The sequence below is a fragment of the Oryx dammah genome, unplaced genomic scaffold (genome assembly GCF_014754425.2).
Source record: "Oryx dammah isolate SB20612 unplaced genomic scaffold, SCBI_Odam_1.1 HiC_scaffold_23, whole genome shotgun sequence".
NCBI lineage: Eukaryota > Metazoa > Chordata > Mammalia > Artiodactyla > Bovidae > Oryx > Oryx dammah.
This window is the reverse complement of record NW_024070207.1, coordinates 53,792,035-53,819,160: the sequence shown is the minus strand read 5'-3', so window position 1 is coordinate 53,819,160 and position 27,126 is coordinate 53,792,035. Positions and strand designations below refer to the sequence as shown.

At 40.2% G+C, this 27,126-nt stretch overlaps 1 protein-coding gene across 2 annotated transcripts in view; it reads right to left on the bottom strand.

Moving 5' to 3' along the window:
- MTM1 (myotubularin 1) overlaps positions 1-27,126 on the bottom strand; it is a 90,239-nt gene that overhangs the window by 7,878 nt on the left and 55,235 nt on the right. For both annotated transcript variants that reach the window (XM_040265426.1, XM_040265425.1), the window contains exons 7-14: positions 19,244-19,327; positions 16,908-17,057; positions 12,387-12,575; positions 8,024-8,209; positions 6,361-6,567; positions 5,260-5,352; positions 4,536-4,649; positions 534-710 (exon numbers count right to left, since the gene is read on the bottom strand). In XM_040265426.1, coding sequence (XP_040121360.1) covers positions 534-710; positions 4,536-4,649; positions 5,260-5,352; positions 6,361-6,567; positions 8,024-8,209; positions 12,387-12,575; positions 16,908-17,057; positions 19,244-19,327 — 1,200 coding nt within the window. The remainder of the gene's footprint in view (positions 1-533; positions 711-4,535; positions 4,650-5,259; positions 5,353-6,360; positions 6,568-8,023; positions 8,210-12,386; positions 12,576-16,907; positions 17,058-19,243; positions 19,328-27,126) is intronic.

The window sequence follows — 27,126 nt, the reverse complement described above, 5'->3', positions numbered from 1 at the left end:
GTGGCTCAGACAGTAAAGAAGCTGACTGCAATGTGGGAGACCTGGGTTTGATCCCTGGGTCAGGAAGATCCCCTGGAGGAGGGCATGGCAACCCACTCTACTATTCTTGCCGAGAGAATCCCCATGGACAGAGGAGCCTGGTGGACTGCAGTCCATGGGGCTGCAAAGAGTCACACATGACTGAGCTTCTAAGCACAGCACATGTATACACATAGCTGAATCACTTTGCTGTACAGAGAAACTAACACAACATTGTAAAGCAACTATACTCCAATAAAAAATTAGCTTAGATTTTAGTTTTTAAAAACTGCATTACTCATATTGGCAGGAAAATATTAGTTCAACAGCAATCAAAATAAATGGTTTAGGCATTAAAAACAGTTTTTAACTGAAGTTGGGATTAAAAGCAAGTGTCATTTTTTTACTCTATTTTTCCTTTCATAATATTTTTAAATAACTGCTACATAACATTATCAAAGTCCCGAGCTAGTACTCATTTGACATCACTATATTCACAATGCTACTTCACTTACTTGTTGCTTGATTCTGGGGTTCCATCGAATATAGTAATTCACCCAAAGTTCCAAGTGACGCATACTGGCAACTGGATATAACACTCGGTTGATTTCCTTAGTGTAGAAGGGATTTTTGAATTTGTCTTTATTACTGTTGATCAGTGACCATAAAGAAACGGTTCTTTCTGTAACTTTCTAGATGAAAGAGAAAGTGGAAAGCCTAAGTAAAAACACACCCCAGGACACAAACCATTTTTCAGGCTGCGGTGATACAGCTGAGCGTCAACTTGAATCACACACGTACATTATCCCCATAATAGCTCAAAAAGCCTCCTGTGCCCAGAGTGCTGAGCACCACTTCCTGATATTTGCATACATAATGGCTCAAGAGCCTCTGTTTCTGCCAGAAGAGAGAGGGGCAGGATGCTGTAACATTAAATGCAATTCACTGACCTAAGAAAACTATTCCTGGCTGGGAAAACATTCACGAACAGATGGGCACCATGCTCTTTTGAATTCAGCAGCAAGGAAAAATTATCACAAGATCTCACTGACTTTTTCCATTTTTGTGTTTGTTCAAACTACAAAATCTTAACCTGGGTCTACTTGACAGTTTGCATCTAGATAGTTAACTGGTTAATGAAACATCCAGAGGTTTAATGCATCATGCCAATATCCAGATATTTGAAACACCTGGATACCCAACTTCAGTGAAGCTTCACTTTTTCCACCTGGTACCCATCATTTCATACAGATGTTCATATCTTCACTGATTTTCAATTATAGGGTTTTTTTTTTTACATTCTGACCATAAATAGAGGAAAATAAAAACTTGGGAAATAAAAAGGCAAGTATTAAAATTATTGAAGGCACAACTGGAAACTCTTCCTGGTGATGAGAGGTTCAAGAGGGAAGGGACATATGTACCCTATGGCTGATTCATGGTGATATTTGACAGAGAACAACACAATTCTGTAAAGCAGTTATCCTTCAATTAACAAATATGTAAATTTTTTAAAAAATCAAAAAGAAAGGACCAATAAGATAAAAGTGGAAGCTGAAAAGAACAGCTTGAAATAAATGACTGAAGAAATCCCTTGAACATAGAGATTTTGTGAATGTGAATAGTAATAACAGCAGCATAATTTTTTCTTCTTGAGATCCACCTATCTTTTGACCCTTTTGGATGCCACAATCTACTCTGCTGCTGCTGCTGCTGCTAAGTCGCTTCAGTTGTGTCTGACTCTGTGCGACCCCATAGACGGCAGCCCACCAGGATCCCCTGTCCCTGGGATTCTCAAGGCAAGAACACTGGAGTGGGTTGCCATTTCCTTCTCCAATGCATGAAAGTGAAAAGTGAAAGTGAAGTTGCTCAGTCATGTCCAACTCTTAGCAACCCCATGGACTGAAGCCTACCAGGCTCATCCGTCCATGGGATTTTCCAGGCAAGAGTAAAGGAGTGGGGTGCCATTGCCTTCTCCACCACAATCTATACTGCCTTGTCTTTATTTGCATGCTTGTTTTTATTTTTATACATGCACACAGTTGACTTAAAGTCAAACAGCTAGACAAGGTTTGTTATGGAAAAAGCAGTCTCTCACCTTTCTCCTCCAAACAACTGTGTTTGACTTTTTAAATGTATCTGGTTATTTGGTACTTACCTCCACATCTTGGAGAAACATCATCCTCTTGCTATTTTTTGACTACACATTTACAGGCATTAACTCTTGACCCTGTCACAGGGAGAACCGCTGCTGTGCTCACACCCTCTACCCTGCCTGGGAACCCCCAGTATATAGCGTAGCTTTGATGAGATCCATGTTTAGGGTTTAGATTGCTATGACTCAGCAAATCCTGAGGTCCTTCTTCTTGGGCTAGTCACCTTCTCCAGAGAAGATTCTTCCTGTTTTTTAAAAGTTCAGTGTAGTTCATATACCATAAAATTCATCATTTTAGTCTACAGTGGTAGACTTTTAGTACTAAAATGCTTTTAGTACTTTCTCTGTGGTGTGCAACCACCACCTCTGTCAAGTGCTAAGACATTTTCATCATCCCCAAAGGAACGCCAGTACACACTAAGAAGGGACTCCCCATGCTCCCCTCCCTCAGCCCCCTGTCAACCACTAGTCTGCTTTCTGTTTCTATGGACTTAATTTTCTAGACATTTCAGATAAATGTAATCATATCGTATGTGCCTTTTTATGTCTGACTCCTTTCAGTAAGCATATTTTCAAGGGTCATCCTTTTGTGATGTGGGTGAGAACTCCATTCCTTCTGATGGCTGGATAATATTCCATTGAATGGAGAGACCACATTTAGTTTGTCTGTTCATCAGCTGACGGATGATGGGGTTGTTGAGGCCTTTTAGTTATTATGAGGAGGGCTACCCTGCACTAAGTTTTTGCCTTACCCCTGTTTTCCTCCCTCTTGGGTACATACCCGGGAGTAGAAATGCTGGCTCTCATGATATTTTACACCCCTACCAGCAACATCCAAGGGTTCCCTTCTCTCTCCTTCCTTGCCAACAGAGAAGGCTCCTACCTGAAAGGTAAGGACCTGCTGCCAGGATGTAAGGAGGTAGCCGGGGACACGGGCGGAGGCCCTCGCAGGCCAGCTGTTCCATTCACTCAACCCCTGATGACACCTGGAGACCTACCACTCTTTTTTGAGAAGAAACCTCTGTCCTCAACTCCAGAGATGGGTGGGGGTGATCCAGGAAAGCTGCCTGCTTATTCTAAACACACCTTCAGGGTATCTCATCCCTCCCCCTTTGCCCCAGAAGCCCTGAGTCATCTGGGGTTCCTGCGATGCAAAGTGGACTGGTTCTTGCCTTCTCAACTGCTGGTATGAGATTCTCAAGTGAAGTTATTTCCCACTTATGTACTATCTTTCCAGCTTCCAAGTTTGTTGCTGTGTCTCCTTTCTTATTTCCCCCTGTTCTTGTGGGTTAATACCTTTAAAAAATTTTCCCTTACTGACATTTTTATGGTGTTTTGGGAGGGTGACCTTGCATGCCTTTAACAGCCATGCTTACTCCAATAGCCAAGATATGTAAGCAACCTAAGTGTCTATCAACAGGTGAATGGGCAAATAAGATGTGCCATGTATATACAATGGACTACTACTCAGCCATAGAGAATCAAGTGCTGTCAATTGCAGCAACATGGCTGAACCTGGAGGGGATGATTATGTTTAGTGAAATAAGTCAGAGAAAGAGAAATACTGTATGTTTTCACTTATACGAAGAATCTATAATACAAGTGAAGAAATGTAGTAACACAGAAACAGACTCACCAATATTGAGAACATACTAGTGATTACTAGTGGGGAGAGGGAAGGTGGGAGGGGCAGTAGAGGGGCAGGGAAGTAACAGGTACAAACGAAATAAGCTACAAGGATATATAGCATTGGGAAATATGGCCATTATTTCATAATAACTTTAATGAGATGAAGCTGAAATATCAATACTTTGGCCACCTGATACAAAGAACTGACTCATTTGAAAAGACCCTGATGTTGGGAAAGACTGAAGGCGGGAGGAGAAGGGGACAACTGAGGATGAGATGGTTGGATGGCATCACCAACTCAATGGACATGAGGTTGAGTAAGCTCTGGGAGTTGGTGATGGACAGGGAAGCCTGGTGGACCCCATGCTGCAGTCCATGGGGTCGCAAAGAGTCAGATACGACTGAGCGACTGAACTGAACTGAACTTTAAATGGAGTATAATCTATAAAACTATTGAATCACTGTGTTATATACTGAAACTTACATAGTATTATAAATCATCTATACCTCAACAAAAAAATCATTCTTACTCTCTGAGGGAAAAGTCAACATCTTACTCATGAAGGCCACACTACAAACTCAATAACCTCTGGTTGAAGTGAAAAAGCGTGGGGTACAAAATGAGACACTCTGCATTCACCACAAGCCAAGCTATCAAATTCTTTGTATTACATGGCAGACTAGACACATTTTGGTGACCCTTTAACTAAAAAGATGAGCATTTTTCACTCACCTGTTTCTCGCGAGCAGATTCACAGTTGTATAAGAACGTACCAAAGCGGCAGCTATACAGATGATCCAAAATTGTAATCAAAAACCGTTCATTGAATTCGAAAGCTGTAGGGAACTAGACAGAAACAAATGGGTAAGGAACACATGAAAACCTGAGGCTGATCTCATAGAGCTCAGAAGAGGTGCATAATTGTTCTGGGGGGACAGCTGAGGCTGAGGTCTGCAGCGCCCTACGGCTCATCTGTTGGTGCTCTGCCCAGGGCTGGAGAGTATAAATGAGCATCAAGTAAAGGAATAATGAGTCAAAAAGGGAAAACAAGCCCATTTTCTGGGTTCTCCTGAGCATACAGGATATTTGAGGTGATTTAGTTATTTACAGAGGTCTAAGGGAGCAGACATGCCCGTACTCAAACACCAGCATAGGATAAATTGGAAAAGATGGCTGGTGGTATCAATTACACTGCTCTTCCATTAGCAGAGAGAGTGTAGTTAAATATTAAATTTTAAAAACTTTATTATGAAAAATTCCAGTCAATATAAATAGTAGTGAGGATTTAAAAAGTGAACCCCATGTACCCATCACCTGGTGTCCAGAATTATTTGCACATGGCCAAACTTGTTGTATCTCTAACTCTACCCCGTGTTACTCTGACACAAATCCCAGATATTGTATCAAGATATTTAAAGATGAAGTCAAATGTATTTTCATCCAATATATCTCTTACCTGCTTTGACATCTGCCATACACAATCAATAAATTGGAGAAAAATAGGAGATCGGTCAGCGTCAGCGTGGTTTTTATCACCATGACCTATTCTCTGAAAGGAATTGATGATTTGTTTTTAAAACTGAGAAAGGTATAACCCACAAAATGTGACAGTCACAACTCAGTAATCTGCCTTCCAAACACCAAGTTTCTCAGAGAGTGAATAGTATTTTTCCCCATGGCAATAAAGAAAATAATGTAAGGTTTCAAAACAATGGAAATGAGGGAGATAAATTTCTATAAAATATCAATACAAACTGAGAAAGCATCATGATCCTACGTGAGCATTACAGCTATTTTATCCGATCAGAATTCTGTGCAGCTGCAAGTAGACTGGAGCAGATCACCCTGCAAACTGTTACCAGTTGCTAAGGGACCAATCTGAAAGTTTCAAATCTTGAAACCATATCCAAAAGGGTGTGATTATTATAATTAAAAAATTCTTTTAAGAAAGTTCTTTCTCGAAAACAAGTCAAAAACTTCACCATTAACAATGATTCTTTCTACTTGACAATGCTGTTCACAGTACTTATGAAATTTAGATGCAGGCTACAAGGCTACACAGCAGTGTTTCTAAAATGGTTTATGGGTTCACTTCAGGAGAACCATCCATGGAACTTGCTCAAAATGCTTATTCAAAAGGTGTCTGGAAACCAGGCCTGCAAACAGACATTTTAATAGGTTCTCTTGGTCTTCAAAATATCTATCAGAAAATAGCAAAAGCCTCAACAAAAAGTCTAGCATATTTACAAATATTTGGCTCTAGTAGCTATAACATTAGTTGAGAAAGGAGTATCTTCCTTCTTTTGTACAATTTCAACTGAAACACTTTCCATATCACTTTCAAGTGAAACTGTAAATGGCACAGATGGATGAACACGTCTCCTGAAAAGACTGGCTAAACCCAAAGCGCCACACATTTTCAAACCTGCAGAGTGTTTTTTTTATACTACTACTCAGATTTTCTTTTTAAAAGGAAATCAGAGGTTTCACAAACTATTTTTTTTAAATCCCAGGTGGTAATGACCAGATAATTTAAAAATTAGTTTTGTTTACTTACAGATGCAAATTTATGTCCAAAACTGATCCATTCTTTTTGGACCAATATTTCGAAGCCCTCGATGCTCCGGTAGAAGCTGTCCAACATCAGCATGGCCAGGGACGTCAGCTGGGCCGTCCTGTCCCAACCATCACTGCAGTGCACCACCACCGAGCTCTTCCCCGAGGAAACCCTGTCTGCCACCTGGATGGCTCCTGTCAAAACAAGCTGGCAAAGAAAAACATGCGAGTAAATGGCCAGCTGGAAGGGACTGCTTAAATTTGAACTTAAAGCCTTTAGCCCTAGTAAAAAGTCCTGCTCCAAAATACTCTTAATGTCTAGAACGGAAAAGGTTCTGAAAACGGAAGGCCTTTGCTTTTCCTCTGCAGAAACTGATTTCAAAGACAAAGTGAAAGTGAAAAGTGTTAGTCACTCAGTCGTGTCCAACTCTTTGTGACCCCATGGCCTATAGCCCGCCAGGCTGCCCTGTCCATGAATTCTCTAGGCAAGACTACTGGAATGGGTTGCCATTCCCTTCTCCAGGGGATCTTCCTGACCCTGGGATCGAACCCACGTCTCCCACACTACAGGCATATTCTTTACCACCAGGGAAACTGAGGTAAGTAGGTATTAAAAAACAAGACAGACAGACACAAAGCCAAACTACATATCAAACCTTCTTTCACATAAGTGATTATATGAGTTCACTAGGGCTATTGTAATAGTGTTACACAGACTGGGGGCTTAAATGACAGAAATGTATCATCTCTTAGGTCTGGAAGCTAGAAGTCCAAGATCAAGGTGTGGGCAGGGTCATGCTCCCTCTGAAGGCTCTAGGAAAGGACCTGTTCCAGGCTTGTCTCAAAGTTTCTGGTAGTTCCTGCCTTCTGGCAGCATAATTCCAATCTTCAGATGGTATCTTTCTGAGCATGTCTCTGTGTCGAATCTCCCCTTTTCATAAGGACACCAGCCTTATCGAATTAAGGGTCCACACTACCCCAGTATGAACCTGTCATAACCAATCACATCTACAATGACCCTCTTTCCAAATAAGGTCACACCCTAAGGTACTGGGGGTCAGGGTATCAACATATAAACTCTGGGAGAACACAAACGCATATATAAGCTCCCCAACCAGGGATCAAACCCGCACCCTCTGCAGTGGAAGCACAGACCCCCTAACCACTGGACCACAAGCGAAGTCCCTTGTTTGTTTACAAAAATAAATTGAAGTTTCTAAAGTTGTTAGTTTCCTCACATAGTTTCAAGTACTTTTAAAAAAATGGAGGTTTTTGATGCCTCTATCAAGACGAAGGATTGACTATAATAAAAACACGAAACTCATTCTTTAAATTAAGTCCATTGAGATTAGTTTCAATACAAACAATTGCTCCAGGTTCTTGAAGGTCATATGCAGTAATGGTTACATAAACCTGGGGGAAAGGCTCAACTACTCGCTATTGATGAGTTGGAAAGTGACAACTCCACAAACTCTCAAGAATATCTTTACTTTAGGTAATCAAATTGTAAAGAAACACAAACTGTCGGCCCTATACAACAAATATTCTTTTTCTCACTGTTCAATTTTTTTTTTCAATTTAAGGAATTAAAACAATTTCCTGTTTCACTGAACAATTATTTTCTTTTTATATATATACATCTTTTTTTCAAAACTTATACTTGCCTTGATATGTTCCAGCCAATGAGTAGATTCCAAACTGGACAACCAATGAGATTCTTCCACATTAGGATAAACAATGTCTTTGACTTTTTTCAAAGATTCCCGCATAACATGAATATTATGAATGTCTAAGAAGAAAAGTTCGGCGTTATGATACACATCATCACTTTCATATCCTCCTCCTGTTGCCTAAGAAACAAGATACACAAAACAGTAAGTTGGGTTTTCTATTTCTTCCATTACTTACACAAATATTTCAAAGGTTATTAGTCCTCCAAATCTTAACCTAAAACTTTGTAACTTTGATTTAATAATTGATGTGACTCAACTTCCTATCTGACACTAGGCCTCAACAATATTAGTCACACTCTGAGCTGGAAAAAAATGATGGGGGAGCTGGCAATTTCTTGGGAATCTGTATTTGCAAGAAAAAATCATTTTCAAAATGTTCCCTAATTACTAGCTCTTTTTCTGGATCTGGAAAGGCAAGAGCTGGTTCTGAATGGTTCTCATCTTCTATCTGATTTTAACAGTACTCCAAGGGCAGGCTCACATGGGACACGATGAGCTAGAGGAAAAAGACAGGCTTTAGAGACAGACCCAGGTTGATAACTCAGCTTCAGCCCCTCTTCGCTGTGCAACCTGTGGCAAAGCACTTAACCTCTCTGAGCCTCAATGTTGTCTCTTGAAGAACAGGAGAGGACTACTACTGAGGTCTCCTAAGATTAAAAGGAGCTGGGCTCTATAACAGCTAATACCACCCACCATTTAATGAGCCTCTCTGACATCCCAGATATGGTGATTCTTGCTTTACATCATTGTATCTAATTCTTACAACAATGCTACAAGACAGGTATTACTATCTCAATTTTGCAAATGAGAACAGATGCTATTTAACTACCCCCAAAGTCAGAGGTAAGCAGTAGAATTTAAGTCATCTGATTTCAAAGCCTGAACCTTTTCTAGTGCCCTGTGACTGTCCAGGTGCTATGCAAAAACACCACGGACAGTGCTGCATGTGGTTGGCCCTTGAAGGACAAAAGGTTTCAAGAGGAGATGAGATGGCCGCCACCTGCCATGGTGCCTGCCAGCATCAACCTGCCAGGGTGGGCATCACTTCCCCTTCACAGGGTCGTGAAGATGCCTGTTTTCCACAAAAGACAAAAAGAAATGCTACGATTTTGTTTAGGAACTGGGCTGATATCTGCTTAATGTTTGAAAATGCCATGGAACACATGGCCCCTGGCCTTTTAAGAAAAGGTTAAATTATTCAGGAACCTGCGAAGAAAGCAAGAAGAAATGGAAGGATGCCAATTAACATCATAAAAACATATGAATATGTAAACTCACAAGGTAAGTAAACAGTCAAAGCCAAGGACAGACAAACCACATGCCTGCCACTGCCACAGAAAACCTCTTCTCTATTTATTTACAACAATCTGTAGCTCGGGATAGAAGGGCCAATACATCCTACAGTTCTTTCCCAGGGTTAGTCACAGAGAAGGTTTCCTGCAGTAGAAGTAAGGCTACCTACCACTTGAACTTCAAATCTGGAGACCTATGTACAAGCCAAGAGGCCTTGATCTCCACAGACTCCTGGTGAGAAATTGTTATTTATTTAAACAGTAATGTGTTTTTAAAGCTTGCTACAAATAGCATCAGTAGTAGACGACAAATATTCACTTTGTTGTTTTTAAATAGCTATCAGTAACGAATATACACGCACATGGGTCACATTTCAGGGAATAACACCTTGCAGCTGCAATCAGAGGTCACAACAGGAGTGTGCCTGTTCCACTGTGAACTAGCTCTGCAAGCCTCTCACACAACAACACACATCACCTTCCCATGGACACGTGACATGTGGTTTGTAAACACTTATTGATTTTTCAAAGACATTCCGAATGCTGGAGTTCCTTTTTTAAATAACTGAAGATCATACACAGAAAAAGTAATAATTCATTACCAAAGTTTCTGCCAAAACAGATATTAATACAGCCCCACTTTAATTCATCACAGGGTGCTGGATCTTGTCTGCCTCTGGGTTTTGTTTGTTTGTTTAATTTAAAATGCTTGTTACATCTGGGGTTGTAAATTTCTAAATATCCATAAGGGCAGAACAATTAGGTTCAAAGAGAAGTCAGAAGGGTAAAAATCTATTAGTCAAGCACAGATTGAGTTACCAAAAGTTGAAAATCTCCAATTCGGATTAGTTTTGAAGTTTTCTTTTCAGTTCTCCTCAACAGAAAAGAACAACCCAAGTTACCTAGTACAACATACAGACTGTTGCCATGGATACAGATGGCTAGAAAGACACAGCTGAGAGAGGAGGGGACCCTGAATGTGTTTTTTAAAGACTGATACACAGATTTTTCAAGCCTAGGTTTTTTTTTCCCCAGAATATTTTCCTTCCTTTCGTTCCTAAACAGACTAGACACGCAGGCAAATTTCCTGAGTCTTAAAAAGGCACTCAATAATTCTACTGCTACAAAAATGAGCTTTAGAGTTAATATGATAAAGGTATTCATTTTATGCATTTTATATACCGTAAAATATCTGTTCTAAATACCTCATTTTAATGTTATATCATATCTGTTTCAGGCTAAATGTATACATGGAAATACTTCATTTTATGCATGTATTCAACTCTGAATGATACATGAAGGATAGCAGAAATATAAAGGTAAGGATAATACAAAAAGATATTCATATGTGGGCTGAATTTACTAAACATTTTCTTCTAATTCCTAATCTATTGATTGATTTCACTGAATGATTGCTTTATGGATAATTTCAAAGTCATTTTCATTACCTAAACCCAAATCAACTGCAGTAACAAATAGCTGGTCCAAAAATACACGAGGGGCAAGGGGCTCCCCAGGAGTAAAGGTGTCAGGTGCATGATCTGTGAGCAAATAATTGTGAATGGAGCTCCATACACACGCCCATGTAGAGAGACATTACAGGGTTTGTTTAGGAAACTACCACATCTAGGTGAGTTGCTTCAGGACTTGTCTTGCTTTCAGGCTCTTGCCTTGTGCTTTCAATAATGCAAGATGCCAGGTAAATGACTTCGGGATAAGCAAAATATCCAAGATGATGAAATGTAAGCCTACATCTGACCAGCAGCAATAAATCTGAAAGTTGGGATGGGGCAGGCCCACTGTGAACATGTGTAAGTGACAACTGGCAATGAGAAAAGGGAAAAAAAAAAAACACAAAGTTGAAACTGAATGTCAAAGGTATTTCTGAGTCTGGGACCATGTCGTGCAGGGGCAAACAGCCTTCGCAGCAGCTACTGAGGGGCCCCTGCAGGCAACACTGCCTTATCACTTTACTGTAGGTGCACTTAGCATACTCTGCGTTAAGAAGGCCAAGGAAACCCCAGAGAAAGAGTTCTCTGAAAACACTGACACCAGGGCTTCCCAGATGGCACTAGTGGTAAAGAACCTGCCTGCCAATGCAGGAGACATAAAAGACCCAGGGTTCCATCCCTGGGTTGGGAAGATCCCCTGGAGCAGGGCACAGCGACCCACTTCAGTAATCTCACCTGGCGAATCCCATGGACAGAGGAGCCTGGCAGGCTAGAGTCCATACAGTCACAAAGAGTCGGACACGACTGAAGTGACTTGGCACGCATGCACAAATAACTGTAAAATTCATATACATGGAGCTCCTCATTTCTTGGATTATCTCATATAATTGAGAACACACATTTCTGAGTATAGAGACAAGACTGCTTAGATAAAGCTACAAATTTAGGATTTTAACAATTACAGCTTCTCACAATCCCCACAGATGCCTCCCTAGTGTATACACTGAGAATGACATAGTGTTGACATTGAGGATGACCATCAAAAGCCTAAAGGGCACCAAAGAGATTCTAACACATGCCTGACATCTTGGCCAAAACCCAAGTTCATTACAGCTCTAGACTTGCCTAGTTTATCAAAAGTTGACTTTCATTTGATGGGTTTTTTTTTTTGGATTTTTCTTTATGTGTACCATTTTTAAGGTCTTTTTTGAATTTGTTACAGTATTGTTTCTATTTTATGTTTTGGTTTTTGGCCATGAGGCATATGAGATCCCAGGTCCCTGACTAGGGATCAAACCCACACCCTCTGCATTGGAAGGCGAAGTCTCAACCACTGGACCACCAGGGCAGCCCCCTTCATTTGATTTTAAGGAAATCAACTTTTCAGATATGTTATGATTAAAACTACTTTCTACCTTAGTGAACTCATTTCCTGATCTAAGCAAAGTTTAATGAATTTAAATCCACATGTTGACAGCTCATGACAACAACACTCATGTAAAACACTGCACTCTGTATATAAGGTAGAAACATGTCACGAAATACACTCACCTTGTTGGCCACTGCATTGACATTGGGTCTTGCATCATAGATCGTGAGTTTGTTAACTTGTCTGTTTGTCTCCCTGATGACGTCGAGATATCTCTCATCCTCTTTATTTCGTTTACCACTCATACCAACAAGAGGCTGACTGCAACGTACAATGACGGTCTTGTTTTCCGGATGGATCCACGACAGCACCTACGGTTGGTTCAGAAATTTTAAACCATCAGGAAAACAACTAAATCTCAATTAAAACCATAAAAAAAGAGAGCCCTAACAATCATGATGAAGTGAAACTGATTTTGCCAAAATAGGATGTTTGTTCACCTCTGATTTCCCTCTGTGCCCAGAAACACATGTTTAACCGTTAGGACGATTCAGAGCCAATGAGAACAACTAATTGCTTGACTAGTCTTTTCTCAATTTGCACCACATCTAAAAATGTTAAATGCTAACCTAAAAATAGTTACATCACTTGAAATAGAAAGCTTCAGACATTTTATTTTAGTCTTGCAGCTTGCACCGGATTTGTCATCCCCCAGAAACAACTTCAGTAAAAGGTAAGAGGAAAAGGAAACCAGCCCTGGTCCTGTCTCTATAATCTCATGTCTGCAAGTCATTTTCCCAATAGTCTCGATTCTAGAATCTAACATGGAAAACCCAAAGGAAGCAAACAGAACCTCAGGACAGCCATAGAGCTGCCAGGGTCTCCATAACGAAGCTTGGACATCTGCCTCCTGGGAGAGCTCTTCAAGCTTTTTCTCAGAATCAACCTTCTCTAATTTTACACACAAGCCCAGCACACTTTGCTACCTGGTATCTCAGCTCATAGCACCTAAGAAACAAGATCTGTAAAAGGAAGCTAACAATGTAACATAGCCAAAGGTACAGAACTGTCCACTTTCAATGACTGAATAGTTTGGCAGGTGAACTCTATCTCAATAAAGCTGTTAAAAGAAAAAAAAATACAGGAGCTGGGAGATAAGCATGGTGGGTGACAGCATGAGCTCTGGGACAGGCACACCTCTTGTGGTGGCTCTGACCTGGGTACTGAGCTCACGGCCTCTTGTCACTTCCTTTCCCTCTTTTATAAAATATGGAGCCACGTGATGGTGTGGCACTGTTGGGAGGACAAATGGAGAATGCATGGACCCAGCACAGGGTATAAAAACCCATGAAAATCAGGCACAAACACCACAGAAGTGTTCGAGCTCACTTAATACAAAGCCAAGTACGCTGTCATCTTTGAAGTCACCTCCCCACTCTGCCAAATTACAGGCATTGATGTCCATAAAAATTGCAGTGTATAATAATATAACAGGTTAGTGAGAAGAGATTATATGGTAATATGAATGAATACTCATTCAACTGAGTCTCTGCACCTGCCAGGGCCCAGTCAAAATACCACTGTGGCCTTGACTGAGAGTCCAAAGGCTCAGGACTGCAAGCCTGGGTACAAGCTCCATTTTCTAATCTACAGTGTGGAAGTGAGACGTGCCCACCCACCTCCCATGGCTTGGCCTCCAAGAGAGAAAAGATGTGAGATTACTTTTATGTATCTATATACTTTTAATTTAATTTTTTCAGGTTTACTGAGATACACTTGACCGACAACAATAGGTAAATTTAAGGTGTACAATATGTTGATTTGATACAAGATCACTTTTTTTTTTTTTTTTTTCCCGGCCACACTAGGTGGCTTGTGAGATCCTAGTTCTTTAACCAGGGATCAAACCTGGGCTCTCAGCAGTGGAAATGCAGAGTCCTAACCACTGGACCACCAGGCAATTCCCCAAATGAGATCACTTTTAAAAGAGCAAATTGCTGCATATACAAGACATTTATTATTTGATAAAGACCCTCATTCCCCAGTGCTCTCTGCTCTTCTTCCCCACTTCTCTCTGCTTGGGAGATTTAAGACTGGAATCAACAGGCCATGTTAAGAAATGCTATTCTTATGAGTTGTTTCACCTCTTGCTTTTTCTTCTTCTTTTCTACCTTTATAAAAAGGATGCTTGCTATATAGCTGGACCAGGCACAAATAATATAAACTTCACAACATCAACTACCATGAGTGCTTTAAAAGTATATGCTATTATATTAGGTTATTCTTATTGAAGTTAATATGTAGAAGCCATAAATAATTAACAATGTACGCAAAGATTTAGCCACCAAAACACTGTTTATAATAGCAAAAGGTTAGAAAGAAGCTAAATGTCTCACAATAGAAAACTGATTGACTCCATATACTGGCACATGAGCAGAGTCAACAGTGTGGAAGGTTCTTTCCAAGATAAATGCTAGGTAGAAAAAGCAGATTGAGACACAAACCACAGAGTAATTTCATTTTTTTTTTCAAATAAAAATATGTATGCATAGAAGAAAGTCTGGAATGACATATATCAAAATGTTAAGTGTGGTGCTCACTAGATGGCAGTCTCCTTGATCTTTAACAGTATTTTTTAAAATGTCTAAAATAAATAAATATATGTTACTTATGTTAAAGAATTCAATAACATTAAAACCAACCTGTTGGAGAACAAAGGGAAATGTACCCATTTAATGGGAACATTAATGCATGTGGGTTATTTTATTATTCAGTGATATTTTATAACACTATACATCTTATTTATGGATAACATAATAAGACTGCTTTCTCATCAATTCTTTTTGTATGTTTATGAGTTTTTCTAAAGAACTGAATATCAAATATTAATGATTTATTATTAAAAAAGAAATACATTTCCTGGGTTACATTCAAGAGTCTGGTGATTAGGAGTTGTATCAGAAAGAGTACATCATCTATTATTAGATATTATTAAGCACTGTAATCTATAGAGAGGGGATGGAGAGTTTAGCCTTAAGTTTTTTTAGGAAAAATAAATGCAAATCAGTGCCCATCACAAGGTAAGGAGGATCAATAAAATGGCTAAGTAAAAAGCTAAGCATTCTATTTGCTCTACAGTGGGTTTCCATTCACTCAAAACTGTGGGAACTGCTGGATAAACATGGCAGCCTGAGCACAGTGGACTTGGCTCAGTTGTTTCATTTCCTCTTCTGCCCTTAATCGCATGAAATTCACACACATGTACATGTGTACTCACACGTACTTTTGACACAGTAGATGTTCAATAAATACTCATTGAATGAAGGAGTGAACAAAATGAACCCACACTATCCTAACCCTTTCTCCTGTGGGCAAGGCATGTCTTAGCTACACAGCTGGCCAGGAGAGGGGTGGAGTCTGTGGCTATGGCACAGAAAAGTATGTTTCAGCAGAGCAGAAGAGGAGCGCACTGGTATCTCTGCTTCATTAGCACAGCATTCTAGCAAAATGAGCTAAAGACCATACTTCCAAGTATAATATATGCCTCATGAAGATATGAACAGACACTTGCCCTTAGCGAACCAAGTGCATTTTAAGTTACAATTCATATTATGATGCTGCTGCTGCTGCTGCTGCTGCTGCTAAGTCGGTTAGGTCATGTCCGACTCTGTGCAACCCTATAGATGACAGCCCAACAGGCTCCCTCATCCCTGGGATTCTCCAGGCAAGAACATTGGAGTGGGTTGCCATTTCCTTCTCCAATGCATGAAAGTAAAAAGTGAAAGTGAAGTCACTCAGTCGTGTCCAACTCTTAGTGACCCCATGGACTGCAGCCTACCAGGCTCCTCCATCCATGGGATTTTCCAGGCAAGAGTACTGGAGTGGGTTGCCATTGCCTTTTCCGCATATTATGTTGATACTACACAAAAGTTTCACACAAATATTCTTTTAAGGACAAAAATGTCTAGACTTGGAAGTCAAAGGTGACATAACATTAAAGTTTAATTTCCTCAACCTCTTTTTTTTCAAAATCAAAAACAATATACTTATTATGAGATGCCCTGAAAACTAACAGAGGGGAAATATTCTCTAAATTTTTAGTCAATTTATAGACACTTTAGTCGATAAGATTTATAGTGCAACTCATCCATAAATATTTAAGAACCGAAATACTACTTTATGAACTAGGTCCAGTGATACTGTAACATACTGTTTAGGATAATCCGCACTTGTCTCAAGATTGCTAATGGTTTGAATGCAGCTTACAAACGTGATGCAGATAGATGAATCCTAATAAAGGTGCTAAGTAAAAGCCTGTAATTACAGGCTCCATAACATAGGGTATTTCTAGTGTTGTTTCTAACGTGTCAACTGACACTGAGCAAGAGCCTCACATCTGTTAATCACTGTGCTACAAAGAGAGAAGCCACAGAGACCCTGTCCTCCCCTCTCCCTTTTCACCTGGTGTTACCTGTTCCCTCTCCTATATAAAAACTACTTGAGTTCATGCTCTGTCCTTGACTGCAAGCTTCTGGGGGGGCAGGTGACATCTTACTTCTTTCCCTATTTGGCCTGCTGCTTTGCACTCAGAAGACATTTGATAATAACTTGTGGGACTGAAATTCCAAAACAGCGTTTCTCTGAATTACTTGACTGCCATTCTCATGGCACTCTTTACAAAAGACATGAATTGCAGTACTCACTGGAATTCGGTTTCGGGATCGAAAAGTTGCAACTCTCCTAAGATCTTCATCAGAGGCACGATATGGAACCACCAAGAGAGCTGGGTAAGTGTCACACAGTTTGTAGCACTTATTAATAAAAGTGATTCTCCAATGGTGATTGGGCAAGCCCTGCAGGAGAAAAGGAAGTTCGTGTCAACACGGAGGACTCCTCTCTGGGTCTGGCCATCGCTGGGTCTCCTTTCTCCTTTCAAGCAGAAGGCAAACGTGCGTCTGACAGCAGAGTGATAACACTCTACTGATTCCCAACAAGGGAACCAGATCGGTAATCCAGACAACAGAACACAAAACAAAACACAGGTGGGCTCCAAAATTTTAAACTGTCATTGATAAATGCAAATTCTGTTCAACTTGAGATCTTCCTTCATTTCATGCCAAACTCTTCTCTACTTCTTGTACAGAGAAACTCAAGCTCCCCTCCACCCACTCACACACCTTAAAGAAAAGTACATTGTGTAATCTTCATGTGTGGCTAATTGAGGGTAGAAAAGCTATCAGGCAACTTCTACCCCCTACTCAAAACAGGGAGAATACTTCAACCTGCTCCAAAGTAGAAAGGAGCTAAGCTTGTAAAGAAATTCACAATGTATGTCATTGTCAATGTATGGCAAAAACCACTACAAGGTTGTAAAGTAATCAGCCTCAAATTAAAATTAATTAATTAATTTAAAAAATAAATTCATTGAAGGGAAGTAAGGAAAACCCCTCTGGGGAGGCTCATTTTTGGGGGATGGGTGATTGCCCTGTGGCTTGTGTGACAAATAGAGTCATCTGCATTTGAGGCGGCCTGCTAGTGTGACAGGGACACACGGAAGACATCTTCCATCCTACCGCCTACTCACAAAATTGGATCTAGTGGGGACAAAGTCCAGAGGTGCTGGAATAACTCCCTCCCCACACTCACAAATACAGAAGTACACACACAAAAGTGAGCCATGTGGGTGCCTGTTTTGGGAACAAGCATTGTACCTTGTCTTTGGGTCTGGCCCCATAGAGTCCAGACCAAGCAGATGAGTCTGAAGTCAAGTCCAATTAGAGAGTTACAAGTCCCATCAGAAAGGTATAAGAAAAAAAGATGGAATATAATGGCAGTCTAGAACAAAATACCTTCAATAGTTCATATATGCATGCAAGCTTAAAAACAGGAATTGTTTTGCTTCAAGCTAGAAGCTTTGACCTACAAAATAAGTCTTAATACTGTCAATAATACTCCAAAATTAAGGTGCAAATAGTTTAATGCATAACACTACAGAGGTCTCCAAAACATGCAAGATGTTTCAATGGTCCTTCTTCTGCCTCCATATATAACCCAGAAGACAGGTTATTAACAAGAGGTATACACAGCCTTTGAAAATGAAATAGTCTAAAGCTAGCAACAGGGCATACTACTTCATATGTGTGCTCCAGAGATAAATTTCCATACCTGCATGTCTGATCAAGACTAAACAGGGAACTCAGCCAAGAGGCCTCATAGTGGAAGTGGTGGCTTAAAGGTTCTCAAGTCTAGTGTTTTGTAATTTGACTTTACACTCACTGGGCTTGATTTGATTCTCAAACCTAATTTGACAAAACTTCCCAATTATTTTATAAGCTTTATAGAATGAGATTTAGGAAAAATCTCATCACAAAACTCCTAGCTGTCCCATGATTTAGTTATAGCAGAGGTCAAAGTGCAGCTCTTATTCCATAAAAGGCATGGGAATCTTCTTAAAAATGCCAGGAGACCTTCACCTCTGAACAGCAACAATACTCGAAGCCTCCTACTTTATTGTTGCAAATAAACATGCACATGGGTAAAGTTTACTAAGAGAGCAGTAAAGACAATTCTCATACACAGTCATCAAAGCTTGCCTGGAAAAGTCATCATTACAGTTCTAATTCATTTGAATCTCTAAGCCAAAATGAATATAACTGAAATCTAACTGCCAGTAATAGTTAAGCTCCCAAACACATAAATACATTGTGACATCAATTCCTGAGTAGTAAGATATAGAAGCTTGGCTTTTCTAGACTCTGAGTATTTGATTCATTTCATGGACAACATATAATGGATGTTCTTCGTGTAGTGGGAAGAAAACGAACTTAGCCATGCAACTGTCAATGCAGCTTCAACATGGCCCTGTAAGAGCTTGTAGGCTTCACAGTACTAGACAGACAGAATAAGCCATGTTATACTACTGCTAGGAAAAAAGTATTTAGCAAGGGTGTTACTGATTCTCAAAGAGCATGACCAAAGGCATATATCCTCAGCAAGCACATTTGAGATTCCTCATGTGGTACAGTATCTACTGACTTACCTGCCTTCTGTATTCTTCAACTGGATTATAAACGGTCCATCCATCCACGTTAAACTTTTCTTCATTCAAAAATGCAAATATCGGCTAGAAAAGGCAAGAGACAAAAAAAAAAAAAAACCCAGAATGTCAACTTTCGTGTAAAGGAATTAATATTCTACTAATACCACAACCTTAGATTTTTATTTTATTTTTTACCAGATTTGCCTACAATGAAATAACAACCTAATACTTTTTCTTCTTAGTTCTTTTAAACATTTATTTAATTGGAGGATAATTACAATATTGTGATGGTTTTTGCCATACATCAATATGAATTGCCCATTAAGCCAGAAATAACAGTGTCAAATTCATGCTAGACTTATGCTACCCTCTATCTTGATTAACCATTACTTTTGAGACAACAGTTTTCTATGACTAAAACATGACTTTTTCTTTAGTTTTTTTTTGTAAATTAATTTATTTATTTTAATTGGAGGCTAATTACTTTACAATAAACATGACTTTTGGTGGTTTGTTTTCAAAGTGCTATTGCACAAAAATCAGACTTCCAGACCCAAAAATGCCCATCAATTTTAAGCAGTATTAGCAATCAATCAGGTAAAAGACACTTTAAAAAAAAAGAAAGAAAAAGAAAATCCAGCAATGATTAGTAAACAGTGCCACTGTCTCAAGAGACCAGTGATGCATTAATCTATTTAAAAAGAGACAGAACATTAGGAAAATTCTTAATTAACTTCTCTGTGAGTTCTGAATCAATGCCCTGATCTCTGAAACGACACTCATCTCCTCTATGCTCATTCTCAAGGTGACATTAAGGAATTTCATGGCTTCAAATACCATCCATACCCTGGTGATTCCTAAATATCTATCACTCTGCAGCCCCACTGTGATCTTCAGACTTGGCCACACAAGTGAGTGCACCACAGCTAGAGGACTGGGATGTTCACAACTCCCACCCAATCCTGCTCCTCCCAGTCTCCCCATTTCAGCAGATGCCAGCCCCATCCTTTGCACCTTGGCTTATCCTTATCACTTCACTGCTAGCACCCTGGTTTAAGGCTCTGCCACTTCCACTTGGATTATTATAATAACGCCTCCTAACTCTGCTTTCATCTTTACACCTAAAGTCAGAGTAGTAGTGGAACAACCTTAAGTCAGCTCAAATCCTTCCCCTGCCCCCAAATCCTCCTGTGGGAGCTTTTCATCTCACTTTGGGTAAAAGTGGAAGTACTTGCAACGGCCCCCGTGGCCTTCGCCATCTGGCCACATCTCCCACAATGTCTCTGCTCCTCTGCTTCGTCAGTCTGCTCCAGCCATGCTGGCTTTTAGTGCTGCTCCCCAAGAGCACTAAGCACACACCAATCTCAGGGCCTTTGTACCTGCTGTTTCAGTTGTCTGGAATCTTTGCCTTCATGGTTTCCTCCCTGATTTCTTTCACATCTCTGCTCAAATGTAACCCTAATCAACGAGCCTTTCTCTAACACCCTACAGAAAAACAACACACACCCTCCATCAACAGCACCCCTCATCCTCCTTCCCATTTTATTTCCATCACTTGTGACCATTTGACATGTATTTACTTGTTTGTTACTGCTGGACCCCTACCATCCTCTAGACCATGGGCTCCATGAAGGCAGACACTTGCTTTCTTCCCATCTTCAATCCCCAGTAACTGAACAGTATCTGGCCCACATAGGTAGAATACATATTTCTTGATCAAATGAAGATGGAAAGCTTTACACAGCCCCTGCACAAGCACTTTCTCTGGGGGCACTTTTCCTCTAAGTCTCTTCCTTCCATCCATCAGCCTAAGGCCTCAGGTGCCCCTGACCCCGTTATAGAGAACTATAGAGAATTTCTGGAAAATCATCACTTAGCAGCATTGGTTTTCTGTATTTAAGTGGCAAGAGGTTTAAGGTGAAAGCAGATCAGGACCATGATCTTCAGAAGATCTTCTTGAACTTTCCAAAGCATGTGGCCCCCTCAGCAGGTCTCAACTCTGCTCTAGGCCCCAGTGCTGTCTATTAGCAATGACACTGATCTAGCTGTACGATTATTGAGGCTTTAGGATGATAGTGAATCCACAGCAATACTTGATTATTCAGTACCCTTGGGGAAAAAGTGATTTCTGTTAACTGAAGTTTAAATCGAAGACAGAGGGACCTTTGGTGAGACGAGCACTAAAATGCATAGCACACGTCTTTTTCCATACACAGCATCTACAGAAGATGCCCAAGCATCCTTTTGGTGACATCATTTGAGCACCAGATACTGCACCTGTCAGGACCTGGCCTGGGTAAATACTCAAGACTGCTGAACCTTGTGCCAGTGGGCTGCATGTAGATGACGTGAGGCTGTACTATCACTCGCTTTAGAAGAAAACCTAGAATCTGCTTTCTTGAAATAAGTTCCTAATTTCAACATGGTTTTTGTTCATTTTTTTCCTGGTTTTTAGTTACTTGCATTTTTCCCATGAAGCTTAAGCAAATATGGTGGCCATTCAAGAAGAATAAAATTGCTCACTCAAAAAGGCCAGATAAAGCTTTCTCTCCAGAAAAATCATGTGTATTAATGCCAAGAGTGTCCTCTGACTTGCCAGCAGCATTTTCAATGTAACTTACTACTTCTCAACCACTAAAAATAAACCAACTCTTTCTTTGCTTCCAATATCCTCTTGCATCCTATATTAAAATTAATGATAAGTGTAAGGTAAGTAGACAAAATTGTTATCATCAGAAGCTATTTTAAGAGAACTGTCTGTGTCACATGGGAATGATACAGTGTCCTCAAGGTAGCACAACCTATCAGGTGGCCTTTCACGAAATAGCTCTAGAATAACACGTCACACTCTGAGTGATGTCTAGATATACAGGACGAGTCCATGACTGGCATCCTTGACTCAGGAAACATGCCTATGGGAACTCTGTGATGATACTTGATGCTAAGAGCCACACTTGGACCTCAAACATTTCAGGCAAGTTTATGAATCAAATAACAGCCAGATATTTATTGCCATGAAATACAAAGCAACACATCTAACACTGAACTGGAGCTTAAGGTGGAAAAGAACAGATGTTCAAGCCAATATTTTAACTATCCAAATAAATTAGCTTACAATTACAAGAAAATACTTTTTCAAAGTATAACTTGCTAGTTTAAATAGGAAAATACAATGTGAACACTGAGCTGTCACTAACTCTTTGGCTCTACTGAAGTAAGCATTCTATAAGAAGCAACGCTGACATTTTCTAAAGTTGAATGTACAGGAATTACTTCCCAGATATTTTAATTTCTACCCTTTTCCCCTCTTAAAGATTAAGATAAGAGAACAAAGCAAGAGTTTAAAAACACAAGCTCTCAGTCGAGTAACATAAAGGTGGATTATTACCAAAAAACTAAGACTACTAAGCATTAAAGCAAGGACAACATCACCCATTCATCTTTACCTCATTATCAAAAAGTACAGAATTCCCTACAAGTGATTACTTTTTACAAGGCTAATTACAGCTCCTGCATGAAAATGCTAAAACCTAAAGTTAGCAGCTTACATTTCTTGAGGATTTTACCTGTCATTTATTTTCCCTTATAGACATGTACTTTTTAAGGCTTTGAGTCTCTGAGAATTTGATTTGCAGGTTGCCATTTTCCACAGTGATTCCTACCTACAGCCCTGGGTCAGGTGGGGACACTGTTTGGGAAACACGAGTTCCATGGAGGGAACCACTTCTAGAGACTGTCCCTCGTGGGAACGCACAGGGAGTCAGGTTCAAGGTTGGTGATGATGTGCCCTCGGTGACCCTGTCCCTGCACCCATCATCTTGCTTCCCAAGAAGGATTCAATCTCAGCTCAGGGAGTGGGCAGGGGGTTCAGAGATGGGGTTGGGGTTTCCCCAATGTGCCAGGCACTGCTTTGGCCCCAGCTCACCTTGCTGAATTAAGACCCTCTGGGGGAGGGTGGTAATGCCCTGATCCTGAAGAGCCATGGATACACCAGAACACTAGGAATCTTCTTGAGGGGTCTGTGTGCTCAGCCTATTTGAGGGGCTGCTTGACTTTTTTCTTTTTTTAAGTGATTTTTGAAATAATTATAGATTGACAAGAAGTAGCAGAGAAAGGTACAGGGAAGGCCCATGTGCCCTTTACCCAGCCTTCACACGTGAGCATCCTGCATAACCAGAGCCCAGTATCAAAGTTGGGCAACTGACATCAGAAAACAGACTCAAGTGCTCACCCTGGCTTCATATGAGCATGTCTTCCTTTATTCAGCTCTGTATGAATATTTGGGCATTTCACCAACTCAGATTCCTACTAGTCAAGAAATACCAGGCATGGAGACTTAAAAAAAAATAACAATCTTGTGCATTTTTCCAGGATTAAAAATAGTACAATGTAACATTTGAAAAATGTTAAAGGACAAAGTTGAGATGAAAATCTCCAATTTCACACTAGGGAAGACAACTCTGACAAAGAGAATGTAACTTGTCTTTTTAATTTAGCTCCGTTTATCACTGTTGTGTCTTGTGGGAACAAAAATCTGAAATGACAGCAGATTTTAGCTTTCACTTAATTAGCCATCATTTTAAAATGGCACTTATATAAAGATGCACCAACTCGCTTTAAACATCTAGATTGGATTTATTGTTTTTGAGTAGATTCTATAAATACGAAGTGATTCATGAGCTTCCTTCTTTGCGGAGGGAGAACTGTGTCACTGAGTTAGGATTCCTAGATCTCACAAAGGGCCCTCACAGACAGCCAAAGCCTTGTCGTGCTGTCTCTCAGAACTGGATTTTTGAGTGTCAGATTTAGAAAAATTAAATACCACTGAAGAGGGAGACAGTTACAGAAGAAAACAATTTTCACAGTATTCAAGGAAGTAAATCGATAAGCTCTGTAAGATATAATAGTGCTTTCAAATGATGCTGTTACCACACAAAGCATGGTCATCAGTGGACACAATTCACTGCATCTCTGAGACCTAGCTTTAAAAATTCAGGAAACCAGTCACTAACTCTTTCGGGATAGAATTCTGCAATGTTTGAACAAGAATCTGAGGTGTTTTTTCCTAATTTGATTTCAAAATTGAAGATATTAGCCTTTTTCAAACTTTTCATCTACCACTGAAGGGTGCAGCAAGGTAAAATTATCTCAAGAAACAAGACCACTTCGTATAAGAACAATAATGCTTTCATTCAAGTTAGGAGGAAAAGTCTAAAATTTTAAGGAAGAATGATAGGAGGTGCTGAAACTTGGCAAAAGTTTATAATTCTAAGCAATGGCTTCATGCTTGATACAGCTTTCAGCCTTTTACTATGACTAGACATAGTAAGAATTTGTACAACTGCATCAAAAGTAATTTCATCCAAAAGTCTGATGAAAGTCTCATAGGTCAAAAAGCAACCTGTGCATGAATTACCATTGCTACTTCTGTTTGCATAAATAATTCTCCTAGTTCTACCACTATCCTTTTCCCTGGAGAAAATGGCTTTAATATTCTTGAGTCATATATTCACTTATTCAGGAAAGGACTACAAAAGTGCACTTGAAATGTCATTTCAATCATTTTAGAAAAAGAACATTCTTTACTATTTGTCAAAATCATAATCATTTAAGGCTGACATTTCTCAGGGTTCATATGTGACATCACTTTTCACTGTAATTCTCTCTCCTGATAACTTTGGCCATGTCAATGAAAATGCCAATGATCAAATCCAGGCCTACCAAATAAGCCTCTCCCCAGGCCAAAGCTTCAGATCTATGCAGCCACTGGCCTCCCACATACCCACATCTGGTTGTCCCCTAGAACCTGTGACTCAGCACAACCAAAACGAACTTGTCTTCTCTTCTTCATTCTGTTCCTATGTTGCCCATCTTGACCACTGGCCCCACCATCAACCTGTTTATCCAGGATGGATTCATCCCTATCATCCCATTTCCCCTCATAACTATAACTGGTCAATCAACCAATTCTACTGATCTGATCTTCTTGATCTTTCTCAAATCCGTTCTCTACTATCCCTCTCCACTGTCCCATTTTAAGGACTCATTATCACATACCGAGGGGCAAACGATTAGAAATGATGTCAACATCCATCAACAGAGGATTAAATAAAGTATGAGACAGTAAACAGAGTATTAACAGAGTGAAGAAGCCCACTTGGTAGGCAGTATGTATTGGAAAATTTAGAAAGCAAGCTATGGAGGTGTATATGTAGCATGCTTCATTAGGGTCAAAGGAGGAAGGAATATAAATAATGAACTACCTGCATAGGTTACTATCACTGGGTGGATAGCAATACGCTGAGAATGTTGGCTAAAGGGTGCTGGGAGGGAGATATTTTTACTATTTTTACTGCTGTAGTTAGTTCACTCTACTATAAGAAGATACCTGGCTTAGAAGAACAAACTATCTCTCACAGTTCTGGAGGCTGAGAAGTCTGAGGTCAAGGAGCCAGCATGGTCTAATTCTGTTGAGATCCACCTCCTGGTTTATAGAGGATGGCCTTCTTGCTGTACTGCACACAGTGAAGATGTGAAGTCTGGCCTCTTTTTAAAAGGGCACTAATCCCATCATGGGACACCACCCCCATGACTGCATCTAAAGCTAATCACCTCCCATTGCCCTGAGGGTTAGAGCTTCAACAGAAAATTTGTGGGGACAAACATTCAGTCCTTTAATCTTTCCTTACTTTTCAACCATGCATACATTAGTCATTTTAAAAAAATTCAACGTAAATGCTTGCTGAATCAAAGCCCTTTCTAAACAGGATATTCTTATAGGTCACTTGGTGGCTGCTAGCTCCTGTTCATTCATTCCACTGACATTATTAGATACATTCAAGAAACATTTACTTAGCAGACACTATCTCTTATGAACAAGGTATTAAATAGATAAAAAGAGAGCAAGACACCACTACTGTCTTTAGAGTTAGAAATCCTCTGAAGGAGAGAGATGAGGAAGGAGCAGCTACTGTTCACGTAAAGAGGAGCAGGTTAAGTGCCTTGAAAGGTACAGATTAAGTGCCATGGGATGCCAGGGAATGCCAGAGTTACTTCTGGACAGACAGGCATGGAGGGGTGCTAGTGGCATGGGAGATCATCTGGAAGGGTAAGTAAGATGACTTTGGACATGGTAACTATGAGGACTAAAAAAAGTCAAAAATGGAAGAAAACACGAGGCCATTAGCAAACACCTCGGTCTGGCAGCCAGCCCGCAGGTGGGTAGAAAAACAGGAGACCATGGAGAGATGTGGCCACATGGTGGACAGAACAGAGGTTTGCATTTACACTGAGAGGGAGGGACGAGGGCCTGAAGTTTCAGAGGTGAAGGGGTGAGATAGTCTGAGCTGCCTCCCAAGGGCAGCAACCTGACAGACAGCACGTGTAGATGGGCTGGATCAGAAACAAAAGTACAAAAATCAGCAAAAGCACCATCCCCACAGCCAGAAAAGAAGAGATGGAAACCTGAACTAAGTCGGGCTGGACACGAAGAACACTTGGATTTAGTAAATGTTACAGAAAAGGGAAATCTCCCACTGACCCTGATTTTGGAGGAGAAGGAAGATGGGGAGAAGGAAATGACAGCAATAGAGAAACTGGCAGCTCAAAGGAAGCTTGAGGGGAAAATGAGAGATTAATTTTAAACAAAGGTTTAGGCATCAGCTGAAGTCATGGAGCAGCTAATGGGAAACACAAAGCCATGAAGGCAATGCTGGTCAACACAAGAACAAAAAAGACTGGGGATAGCACAGAGCAAGGATGGACTTTTCTAGAAAACCCATATTTAGACGCCAGAAGCAAGCTGAGGAACTGGAAAAGGAGGGCCAGGAGATTGACACCTCAGAAGCCACAGGAGAGGTGTCTGCCAGCGTGATGATCTAGAT